We start from the raw sequence: 12,038 nt of genomic DNA on the forward strand, positions 1-12,038 counted from the left end.
GCCCCGCCCGTCAGCTGTTGCTGCCCGGGCCGCGATTGGCGCCCACTGGCGCCGCCCGGCCCCCGGTATAAGGCGGCGGCGCGGCTGGGGAAGGAGCTGCCGCGGCTGCGGCGAGGCCGGTGGGTGCTGTGGGATGGTGACCGCGGGCGAGCGATCTGGGGGCGGGGGGAGGCTCGGCTCAGCTCGGCTCCGTGCGGGGCGGGGGCGTGCTGTGAGCCGGGGCGGGGGTCGCTGAGGTGGGCAGGGACCCGCGCAGAGGTCGGAGCCGCCTGAGCTCCCTGGGCCGGGGCCGCCCCTTCCCGCTCTTTGTGTCCGCGGCGGCCCGCGGGAGGGTCCGCGCTCGGTCCTGCCGGCCCGCGGGAGGGTCCGCGCTCGGTCCTGCCGGGCTCCGAGCGGTGCCGGGCGCCCCGCAGGCCTCGCGTGGGCCCCGTGGGTGACTCGGGACTCCCCTGCCCGGGCGGTCCGTGCCGCCTCGCCGCCTGCCCCGGGGCTCGGCCCCGTCTCCCGGCGGTTTGCCGCTGCCCTTGCTGTGCTGCAGTCACAAGGCGATGCCTCGTGGATCGTCGGCGGCTGCTCGGGCTGGGCGCCGGGTTCCTCTCGGCTGGAGAGGCTTGTCCCTGCTCGCTGAGTGCGAGGAGTTCGTGCTGCAGGGTTTGTCCAAACCGACCTTTATGATGACACTCCGGGAGCTTTCGGTAACGCAAGTTGTTTAAACTGATTCTTCTTCCTTCCTCTGAGTATCTGCAGTGTACCGTGCCGTCTCGTGCTCTTCCTTTTCCTGACACAAATGTAGGTGTAGACATTACATTTGGCAGTAGGTACTGCTTTTGAATAAACCTAAAGAGCTTGAAACCACTTGTGAGACTCTTGCCTTGATTAGCAGGTAGGTGAAACAGTAAGGGATCTTTCCCTGACAGCTTGTGCAGAAGCCGGTAGTTAAACATGATTGTGTCATCGGAGAGCCAAAAGTGACAGGCACTCAGCATGCAGAGCAGCTAGAGACCAATGTGATCCCTCTCCACAGGGGAATAGCGAGAAGGAAGACTTGCCAGACAAGATCCAAAGCCAGTGTGACCTTCACCTTTCTCATAAGGTGACTCAGAAACTCTGCGTAGAGGACTCCTACCCAGAGCTGCTTGGTGCAGGTACGTGACTGACTCTGGGGTACTTGCTGTCTCAAGATCTGAGTTGTGTTTAAAAACTGTCAGAAACATCGGGTGCTGTGTAGCTGCTGTTAGACAAAGCCATAAACCACGCCTCCCCCAGAATGACACATTTGGAGTGTCTAAATAATCTAAATTATTGAATCTAAGTAAAAAACCCTTGTTTTTATCAGCAAACTTAATGTTGGCATCTCAGTAATTTTTCTAATATGTCAAGAATTAAGGTATGCCAGGGGATATATACAACATATTGCTTCTGGTAATGGAATGTCAGAAGGGACTCTTACCATGTCAGACCAGACTTTTCATTAGAGCTCCATGTGTATGTGACACTGACAGATAAAAATCTGGATTCTGACAGGTGTTTTGCCAGCCATGCAATTGCCTCTGAAGTCAGCATGGTCTTAACGCTATAAGCCTGTTTCCAGTCCTGCATTAACTGGCTGACTTGGCTGACAGGCAGCTACAGCATAAACCTCTTCCACTTGCTGTGCTGCTGAGAAAGTCTGTCTGCTCTTGGAACTGCTGTCATGTCTGGAAAGCACCTTAGACTGCTACTCTCTCATCTCTCCATCTTGCTGTCTTCTGCAAACTACCAGCTTCTGTGTGGTTTAGCTTGGTGCAAAGCTTTAAAAGTGAGCCTTGATTAAGTCTAAAGTACCACTACACATGTGGGAACTAACTGCTGTTCCAGCCAATGCTGTTAGGTATCAGCTTTTTGTTCTAGTGTCTAACCGATGTCTGAACGCTAAGATCTTGGAATACTGTCCACAGCTAATTAGCCATAGAAAAGCTCTCTTCTTTTATTCCTCATCAAAACTTTATAATAAGGGTTGGGAAAAGATGATTTGCATTGAAGCCTTCTACTAAACAGCTCCTTGCTTCTAAAATAGCCTGGCCAAGCCCCAGCTTGTGCAAGGTAACTTGGCATTATCAGGAGGTGGTATTAACTGGAGTTAATGAAGAATAACAGTGATGCCATTTTTTAATGTGCAGGTGGTGAAGCCTGAGCATGCCTGTATTGTAAAGGCCTTGCTTTCTGTAGGGCAGTGTGGGTGCTTTACACACTGGTGTGTCAGTGGTAAATGTCCAGCACTGATCTTCCCAGTGGGTTCTCCCTTTGTCTTCCATTGGCAAGAAGGATGTGCATGCAGCATTCCTCAAAAGGGATTTTACTAGCAGAAACAGGAGAAAGCATTTTTCATAATTAGAAGCATGTTATTTACAAGCTGTTGGAGGCTTTTTAACTAAACAGTTTTTACTGATTTAAAAAAAAATTAAGCTGAAGGTCACTCTGGTAGTTTTATTGTCATTTTGTAACTGTGCCCCATTTAAGTTACTTTAGGTGGAATACTGTAAAACAGTAGCTTTCACCTCCTCTCCTCCCTGCCACACCTTCCCCCCCCCCCCCCCAAAAAAAAAGCCCAAAGACTTAATATTCGAACCTTGAGCATAAATGTGTGATGTGGACTTCACTATACTTGGGTGAACTACAGTAAATTTGCTTTTGAAGCCTCTTCCTATGGCTTTGGCTTGAATGGTAGCAGTGGAACATGCCTGTAGACATTAACAATAGTCAACTTAGCAGCATAATGCCTGTAATAATGAAAAATTTGGTTTAGAAACTAATTCCAGTCTTGCACTGCATTTGTCCCTAGCAGCGTTGTGCAATTCAAACTGCCTGTTTGTCCTTTAGTTACAGCTTCTGAATTGGATAATAAAACTTCACAAATGAATTTCTGAGTAGAAGCTGGTATTAGGCAAAAAAGAAAAGAAGCAAGTTACTTATGGAAAAATGGTTTCTAGCTGATGTTTTCACTGCTTGATTGCTGTAAGAACTAAAATAGGCTATTTGCAGTTCATAACAGTGATCTGACTAATCTTGCTAGTAAGTAAATATCCTTGGATGCTTGATTTGATAGCAAGTGTAGTGGGAAGGAACATAGCTCTACAAGTGCCACCAAATATATATGGATGGTGCTGGCAATCCCTTTGAACATCAGGAATTTACAGCCTCTAATATCTTCCACTAGAAGTGATGAACAAAGGCAGTACTGCTCCTGTTATGCTCATAGGGGCTTTTTAGCTCAGGTAGGCTTTAGGGGCAAAGTGAGTCTGAACTATTTGTGGCCTCTAAAACAGTTTAAGGGCATCTACAGAATGCAGTATTTCCCCTATCAAGAAGGAGGAAATCCCTTGTCCTTTGTCATTTAGAGGTAAAGTTCTTTGAATTCTAAATCAAATAGAAAATATTTTGAATTTTAAAGGTAAAAACCTATGGATTTGCTCAAGAAAGATCTTTAAGAGGAATCTGTAAGTTGCTGTGTTGCACTTAAATTTGGACTCAAAATTGTCTAATCATCATGAATCAGTCTTGTGCATCTTGAAACAAGATTGCCAGAAGATCATGGTGATAGAGAAACTGGTGATGTGCAAGGTTTCGTACTCTATATAGTTGCTGTCTACTCAGTCAGTGACTGCAGTAGTTTCCACTATGAAAAACTATTACTAGGTGCAGTAACTGCTTAATGTAAGGCTGTATGCTGGCCCAAACTTCTGTAGAGGAACAGCAGGCGGTCACTGCTGTTTGCAGTAGTGCAAGCTGCAGAAGAGGCTTCAATGTGGCTGTGCAGTGTCTGCATGAGAAGCAAGGTAAACTGTCTTTTATACTGATGCTTTTCTATTTTGGTTGGATCAAACAGTGCTGCTCTTCAGACATGCCCTGAGGATAATTAACTACATGAAAGGCACTCCTAATCACCCTCAGCTGATTACCCCGTGTTGAATAAGCATTGCAGAACCAAGGTGATGATGATAAATCATACACTTCTCTGGTGCAGTGGGCACACAGCCCTGCTGAGGGTGTGTGGTGTGGTCAGGTTTGGTTTTACTACTTAGGCAAAACAGCAGAACTTGGCTGGTTGTACCAGATACACTACAAGCTATTGATTGCTGTAGTTTACAGGGCTGGAAATGTAACCAGAGTGTTTGTGACACTGTACTCTAATGACATGTGCTGAACTCTAGTGGAGGTGTCCTTGCTGAAATGGTGACACACATGGGTCTGTCATTCCACGAGACAGCAGGGAACAAACTTAGTCTCTGGCATGAGCTGTCTCAGTAAGGATCCTGCGCTGTAATTGCCTTGAGTCGTGTCTCACTCATGGGTGAGACTGGTGCAGTGGGTGACCCTCACTGTAACCCAGCAGTCCTGGCTCAGGGTGGGTTAAGACTGACTTCTCCTTAGGGTTTTTTTATGAAGATGCTGCACTTGCAGCTGAGACTGCAGCAGTGATGGTAAGGAAGAGCCCTTCCTGGACAGGTATAAGTGACCCTCAACAGACTGGCAGCCAGAAGATACTCCTGTAACCCCACTGCCAGTGGGTACAGGTCAGGAGAAAGGCACATGTGCACTCAGAGCTGGCCTTAGAGCCTCTGGGGACCTTTGTACCTCAAGTATGTATCTGGCAGTATTGAGTCCTAACCTGGTTTTTACCGTAGTACAGAGGTAAGAGAGATTCCTGCGTAGGAACATCTCTTAGGTCTCTGCTGTAAAGTCTTCCATGAGTTTCTGTTTTGTTGAAAAGATAGGGTACTAGGAAAGAAGCAAGTCATTCAATCATTACCTTTTATGTCCTAGTTGAAGGAAGGAAATCGAAGCTATCAGCTTTGTAAACAGTTAACTTAGAAACTAAAAACAAGGCTCATATGACTTTTTAAAATATGGTTGTGAATTTGGAAGGAGAAGTAGCAAAAGCCATTACCTGTGTATTTTTGTCCTGCTCAAACTAAGGAAACTAAGGAAGTCTTGGAGCTCTTCCAGTTTCCTGCTGCTGCCTCTCTTCCCGTTCCAGCTGCAGTCCTAAGAGACTGCCTTTCTCTTATGGTTTTAAAGCCACAAAGAGGAACAGAAGCTTAAAATGATGATGTTTCCATTATGCTTCATTAGTCTTAAATACAGCTCTACCTGCTTTTTATGAAAAAAAGCAACAGATGTTTTATGTGCATTTATCAGCTCAATGAACAAACAATTAATTACATGTACCCAGCCCTTGTAAGCAGACCAGTGTTACAGACAGACTTACAGGAACGCATTAGCGCTGCAATTACCTTCACAATTAGCTTACCAATCCTGGAATTGTTAAGTATATAAGGATGTTTGTAAAATAATTTTTAAAAAGGGCCAGACCCACAAATATACTGTTCCTGTAGGATTCCTTGAGGAGAACTAAAGGTAGCTGAATTGCTACCTTGTCATGGATTTGAGATTTTACTTGTGATACAGCATTTTTATCAACAGTCTTAAAGCTCCCTGTATTAAACTGTATGAATTCCATAGAGCTTTCAGTCTTGTCTTGCCTCTCCTAGTGAAAACTGGTATTTTCACTAGGAGAGGCAAGACAAGACTGAAACTCTTAGTAGGCTGACCATGTGCTATCTCAAGCATGTCAGGAGCCAAAACACCGTTCTGTGATTGTGTGACTGAGCAGCACAAAGTACTGGAGTGCGAGAGGATCCCGTGCCTTTGTGGACAATACCAGCCATGAATGTAATCTCGCTGAGTGCACTAAAAATACACAAGTTCATTATTTATTTTTAACCTGCAGGAGTTTGAAGATGCATCAAGACTGATCGTGAGGACGGAAAAATCTCCTGAAGAGGAGTCCAGCCTGAGCTGTTGGCCATGTCTATCACAGATCACAGCCCCACCACGGGCGTGGTGACTGTCATTGTTATCCTGATCGCTATTGCAGCTCTGGGGGCCCTCATCTTGGGCTGCTGGTGCTACCTGCGGCTGCAGAAGCTCAGCCAGTGTGAGGATGAGGAAAGCATTGTGGGGGAGGGAGAAACCAAAGAGCCCTTTCTGCTGGTGCAGTACTCTGCCAAAGGACCCTGTGTGGAGAGGAAGGCCAAGCTAACTCCAAATGGCCCAGAAGTACACAGCTAACTCGGAGCAACACGCGCAGGTGGACTATGCTCATGATACGTGTAACCAGCAGAGGCGTCTCAATACTGTGAAGAACCTGGTCACGTGCACACTGCTCAGCAGAAGACACCCTGATGAGAATTAAATAAGCTTTGTTTGCAACTGCATGCACTGAGAAGTTGCACTTTGCATTGACTGTGTATCCTAATTCCTCTTAGGCAGGAGCTGACTCGCCTGGTGTAATGCCCATTGCTGGCAATGGGCACAGGGATATATTGGTGTGAAGAGACTACTACTGGTTTTTGTTACGTGAATGTTTAGCTGAGCCTATTTTGATGGAGCTACTACTGTAATGTGAACTACTTTACAACTGTGAACTGTAAATAGGCTGTCAGAAACTTCTTGCTTTGTGTTCTGTAGCACATGGGAATATGATGCAAGTGTGTACAATACACAGGGGGATTCCTGAACCACTACCATGGATGGGACTCCACACCTTCAAAACCAAATCTGCAGTTAAAGCTTGCTTCTGCTACCAGATTGAGTGTGCAGCCATTACGTCAGAACTCCTCCTTTGAACAGTTTATTGGATTGAAGCAGAGTACTTCATTTGAAAAGAAGGGATAAGCCTATGTATTGTGCTGAGGGAGGAAACACAGGAGCTGCAAGAAAGGAAGAGTTCCTTTAGGTGCAGCTATGTTGGTTAAGCTTTTGGCTCCTAGAACTGAGTTCTCTATGTAGCTACTGCAAGGAAACTGCCATTTTGATGGGTTCCAACCTGGGAACTTATGATGGATACTGAACCCTCAGGGAAAGTCCAGAAGGTTTCCAGGTGTGTGAAATGGCAGTAGAGCAGGCTTCTCTATCCACAGGTCTGTGTGCTGGAACTGCACAAGTGGTTACTTAGCAAAGCTGGCTTAAGTGCAGCTAGTATCAATTCTTCCCAGAACCCTGGTTTGTGTACTTGGGGTGTATGTTAACAGCCTGTTACAAAAAGGCATTTTAGTCTACAGCCAGCCTGTAGACTAGTCTAGAGCTACAAACTCTAGAATTTGGTTAATGTATCTTGTATATAACTTTTGATTGAACTGTACTACAACAGGAGAAGTTTCAGTCTTTTCTACTGTTGACAGGGGCAAGGGTTATTGCTGGTCAGTTTGCAGAAGTTTTAGCTAGCAGTGTCCAAGTCCTTCCAGATAACATATTTCCTGCTCTGTGCTGGAGTTCAGCTATAGGAACTGTAAAAAGATGTTAAAAGTTCCTGACTGCAAAGGTTTGGGGGGGAGGAGAAGGAACAACACTGAGCAGCCAATGGCAGCTTACACATTCTAAAATCCTTCGTGTAGGCACACATGCTTAGAGGTCACTGGCCTGTTTTCTATTACTTTATACATGGCCTCCTTTGCATACTGATATTTTTAAACACTTAATTGCCTAGCCTTAATTCAGCTCCAGAAGAAGCATTAGACTTGCTTCTTGTACCTGTACATATGGAATAACTTAAGGCCTAGCAAGCTTGCTTGAGAATTTTAACTATATGCAAGACAAGAATGGCCTAGACAAAAAGTCGTCCCCTTCTTCTAAAGTAAGATGTTGGATTGCTTTGTTAGTGCTACATTTGTCTCTTTAAAATTGAAAGCTGTAATTTGAAGCAAAAAAATGCTGTCAGTAGCAAAAAAGTAGCAAAAAGCTCCTGCTGTTGCCTCTTGGGTATTACATGTGGGGTACAGCTGATAATGTTCTTACCCTGACACGTGCTTTTTAAGATACTGCTCTCAAGAGACTTGCATGTATAGTCAGACCTGTACACTTAAATTGCTGTATTTGAGACCTCTTAAAAGCAAACAAAAAAGGATTAATTCAGTAAGACTTCCTGTGGTTTTCAGTAGAGAACAGTTCACCCATGGCTCTTGTGGTTTCCAGACAGTCAGAATACCAGTATACAAAAGTGATACAAAGTGCTGAAGTTCTAGAACAGAACAGTTGCAGCAAGATGACTTTGTCCATTCAAGTTTACTGATTACACAGATGAAGTATCTATTTTAATTCAGCAAAGAGAATGCAGTGTCAAGGGCAAACTTCAGAAGTTATGGAAAAGTATAAATCAAAGGTCTGATTTCCCTTCCAGCAGCTGTAAGAGAAAGCCAGTGAAAACTGACTGGTTCTTAGTCAGAGGTGCTCACACTGCTGCCCCTAAAAACCAGGATCTTTAATTTAAATGGATAGGTGTTTGCAAGTTAGTGCAATAGTAAAGTGCAGAAAGTGTTTTCCATTCTCTTCTCTTAAGATGGGGGTATCCAATAAGTTGTTCAAGTATACAAAAATATTCCATTTGATTTTTCTTTTTCTAGATCATATGGGGGAAAAAGTCTTTATTTACAATGAATGTCAATAAAATTTGCATAAATACCTACCCAATACTGCATCATTTGACTTTGTGTAAGCAATTATTCTGTCCTATTTCCACTACTGTGCTCTGTCTCTATGGTATCAGTATTATCAATCCTTTTTTCCTCTAAAGCAGCAGTAGCTGTTGAAAGTGATATATCATTATCTTCAGAAAGTGTTTGCTCAGATTGAAGGGGTTCTTTAATTTCATCTTGGCTCTGTAGCTTTGCTCCTCTTGATGCCACCAGAATTCTCAGTAAAGCATTCTCTTTAAGGAGGTTTTCTGATGCATCAGCTAATTCTTGAAGCTTTTCTGCCATTTCTAATAATTCTTGATTCTTCTGGTCATATGTGGCCTGTAGCTGCTCACTGTGGAGCTGCAGAGTCTTGTGCTGCTTTTCCAGTGTGTGTTTTTGCTGCTGTAGTCTGTGCTCCTCTCTCCTGGCTTCAGAAAGCTGTGCTTCAAGCTGGTCATGGGCCTGGTGAAGGGCACTGATTTCTGATCTTAGCTTCTGAATTTCTCTCTCTAAGTGTGATATGTGTCCTTGCTGTAGAACTGACTCTTTATGTAGGCATTCTTTGGTACAGGGCTCTGATGAAGAAAGACTTGAGTGATGTAAAATAAATTTCAGGAGATTAGGAAGGTTAACTGCAAAGTCTTCAGGGAACTTCACACTTTGCTCCTTCCTAGAAGGACATAACAAGTTAATAGTAAAATACTCAGGAAGGCTAAGGATAATTTCACCCAAGCATCTGCTGTTCAACTTCATACCTTATTTTTTATCAAGTAGGGTTAGTACAGCAACTAAGAGAAACATAAACTCATGTAATATAGAGCACATGGATTTTCTTTGGATGAGCATTTTTCCGTGTGGTCCAGTCTGGGTGCATCTCTGCATGGGACTGGTATTTGAAGAAAAAATTCTGATAAATCTCAGAAAACAGATTTCACACTTAAAAAAGAAGTATTCATTATCATAGGTTTTGAGCTTTAAGGACATAGGGGCAGCATCACTGTGTGATCAGAGCACATTGCCATTAGCGTTTTTAAGTTGAAGGACGACATTTAGATGTTCCTAAGTCTACATATATTACTAGAATTTAAGTCCAGATATATAAAGCTACCCACTGGGAAATGAGTATTTTGAGCCTGTTTTCCTGGAAGCAGGAGCTTAGTGACTTCCAGCACCTGAAATCCATGGCAAGGGAGCAGTTTGCTTCTGAACAGTAAGTCACTTTAGTCAGAATTGAGGCCCTTTTGCTGTCAAAAAGAAAAAAAAATCTCTTGCTCCTGTTGGTGTTTTGTCTTTATGTCAGAGGTGAAGGAACCAAACAAGATTTTTCTGTTGATGTTTTTTCCCCCTGAAGCTGTGAATACTAAGCCCAGCATATGGAATAGGTAAGGCTCCTTGCTTCCCACAACAGCATAAACTCTTACAATACAGCAAGAGAGGCCAGAAAGAGCAAGCACCAAATTTCTTCTTCAAGACCACCAACGACTAAAAACCACCAGCTCCAGCTGTGACAAATGTAACAATTACTGCCCTTTGTGGACATTGTGCACACACATGAGGCTAAACTGTCCTCTAAGGACTAGACTGGAACTAACTCTTGCTCTTCTCTTTGTGAACCAGTTCCACCTGCAGCCTTTCTCTCGGCATGTTCCAGTGTAACACAATTTCACTTCCACCTCACTCTCTACAACTGAGAAGCCAGCTAATAGTTTCTCACTTGGGATCTGCTCCAGCTTTTCCACTGAGCAGCATATTCTCTCTTTCTTGAGGCAGCCATCAAAACAAGGAAGAAAAGCTTAGTTTGCTTCCCTCTGGCTGTGAAATTCATGACTAGAGTAATTCAAATATGGGTTAATTACATAAATGAGAAAAAGGACAGAGAATAAGCCCCAACAAAAATGATTGCAAAGCAAGAAAGCCAGATTCAGGTATAATCCTAAAGCCTCCTGGTGCTCCTGTACAACACACACCACGGAACACTCTTGTGTCCCCTTGTGTGTGACATTATGGCCCGAATTAGTTACAATGTGCATCTGGAACAGGGGAGTTCCTCCATCACCAATTACACCTCCCTCAAAACTGCCTTCTGTAAAATCCAACTCATGTGGGATATAAAAACGTTTCATTTCATTTACTGAAAACTACTTACTGTACAGCAGGTAGAAGACAGATACCAGATTTTATCAATAATTCAAGAACTTCAGTCAGATGAGGCTCCTGCTCATCAAGATTAAGCTATTTCTGGCAGAGTGAGCACCATGAGTTTCCCTCCCCTGCAGATTCCTGGTGAAGGACCAAGTTATTCTTCTAATTACCATCAGCAGTTGCTCAGCTGACTATCAGCTCCCATCCCAGATTAATGAATCATGACATAATTTAGGCAAAAAATACTCTATACTAAATCAAAATTGACTCATTATATTGTGGTAATGCTTTACTACACCGTCATCCATTTTTATTGATCAAAACTACAGCATGTATCAAAGAAGCTAAAAGGCTGGTTAAAACAAATAGCAGAACAAAATATTAACAGCATGTGGTGGAAAGAAATTGACAACAGAGGTAATTTGCAAAAATTGTCTCATAAGGCAAATGAGTAAGAAGCTGCATAAAAAGCCCTAATATGAGGCACCTTTATATGCAAAATGAATATATGACTGATCTAGTAGTGTTACAGGTACCACAAGTACTATCAGGTCCTAATTTTCTTGATTATCTACATGCAAAAAATATAAAAAACACTGGAGAGGAAAAGCAGGAGTGAAAGCAATTACTAGAGGTTAAGGTACCTTAATAAAACTAGCTGGAACATTACAAAAATAATCTTAATAAAACTACTCAGTCTGTCCCTCCAGAGACTGTCTAGAGCATTACAGAGACTGAGACAAAATGAGTACCTACGAAAAGAAATAGGGAGATGATCAGTTGGAAGCTGGGGTAGCTCAGAACTGATACAAACAAAACTCTTTCTGTATTGGATAAAAACATGAATGACAAAACCTAAGGCATGGTTTAAAGATTTTGTTGTAGGTAAGTGCCCAGTACCAACAGCCTGAATTCCCATTTGCTGATGGGAAGAACCCTTGAGGGAGAAGCATGGAAATCTGTGAGTGTTGGTTGGGTTATTTTGTTGTTTTGCTGGTGGGTTTTTTTTCATTAGAATATGCAAGAAGTAAGAATGCGTGTACAGAAATTAATTGCTCTTTGGCTTTTTTCTCTGCTAAGACACATAACCAGACAATTACTGCAGCTTAGTAAAATGGAAGTTAAAATCCACAGGGAAAAGAATTACATTACCTCTGATGAGGAAAAAATAAAATGGTTGGGAGACGGTCTGTCATAAATTCCCAGGGAAGGTCATTTCGAGTCACATCAATTCTGTGAGGAAAAGACACACTGATGAAGAGAACAGGCACATGAACAATCTGCATTTTCTTGTAAAATGATGTTTTAGGGATTGGGAAGAAGGAAATTTAAGTACCTGTGAAAGTAAGCCTAAATGTGTTCTGCCAGAAATACATTGTGCATATGAGTCAGCAGAATTAA

The 12,038-nt window shown here is 43.3% G+C and overlaps 2 protein-coding genes across 3 annotated transcripts in view; one reads left to right on the top strand and one right to left on the bottom strand.

The window, feature by feature from the left end:
• On the top strand, positions 1 to 8,503 carry SNN (stannin). The gene is made up of 3 exons (XM_063413959.1): positions 1 to 119; positions 1,025 to 1,145; positions 5,771 to 8,503. The coding sequence occupies exon 3, from the start codon at positions 5,848 to 5,850 to the stop codon at positions 6,109 to 6,111; it is 264 nt and encodes an 87-aa protein (XP_063270029.1). The 5' UTR covers positions 1 to 119; positions 1,025 to 1,145; positions 5,771 to 5,847; the 3' UTR covers positions 6,112 to 8,503.
• The window catches only part of TXNDC11 (thioredoxin domain containing 11), a 27,811-nt gene continuing 23,857 nt past the window's right edge, over positions 8,085 to 12,038 (bottom strand). For both annotated transcript variants that reach the window (XM_063413957.1, XM_063413958.1), the window contains 2 exons: positions 11,790 to 11,870; positions 8,085 to 9,165 (listed from right to left, as the gene is read on the bottom strand). In XM_063413957.1, the coding sequence (XP_063270027.1) occupies positions 8,538 to 9,165; positions 11,790 to 11,870 (709 nt within the window). In that variant the 3' untranslated portion in view covers positions 8,085 to 8,537. The remainder of the gene's footprint in view (positions 9,166 to 11,789; positions 11,871 to 12,038) is intronic.

Source organism: Prinia subflava, chromosome 17 (assembly GCF_021018805.1).
Source record: "Prinia subflava isolate CZ2003 ecotype Zambia chromosome 17, Cam_Psub_1.2, whole genome shotgun sequence".
Classification (NCBI taxonomy): Eukaryota; Metazoa; Chordata; class Aves; order Passeriformes; family Cisticolidae; genus Prinia; species Prinia subflava.

Coding starts and splice junctions, on each gene's coding strand:
- SNN (XM_063413959.1), top strand. CDS start 5,848: ATGTCTATCACAGATCACAGCCCCACCACGGGCGTGGTGACTGTCATT.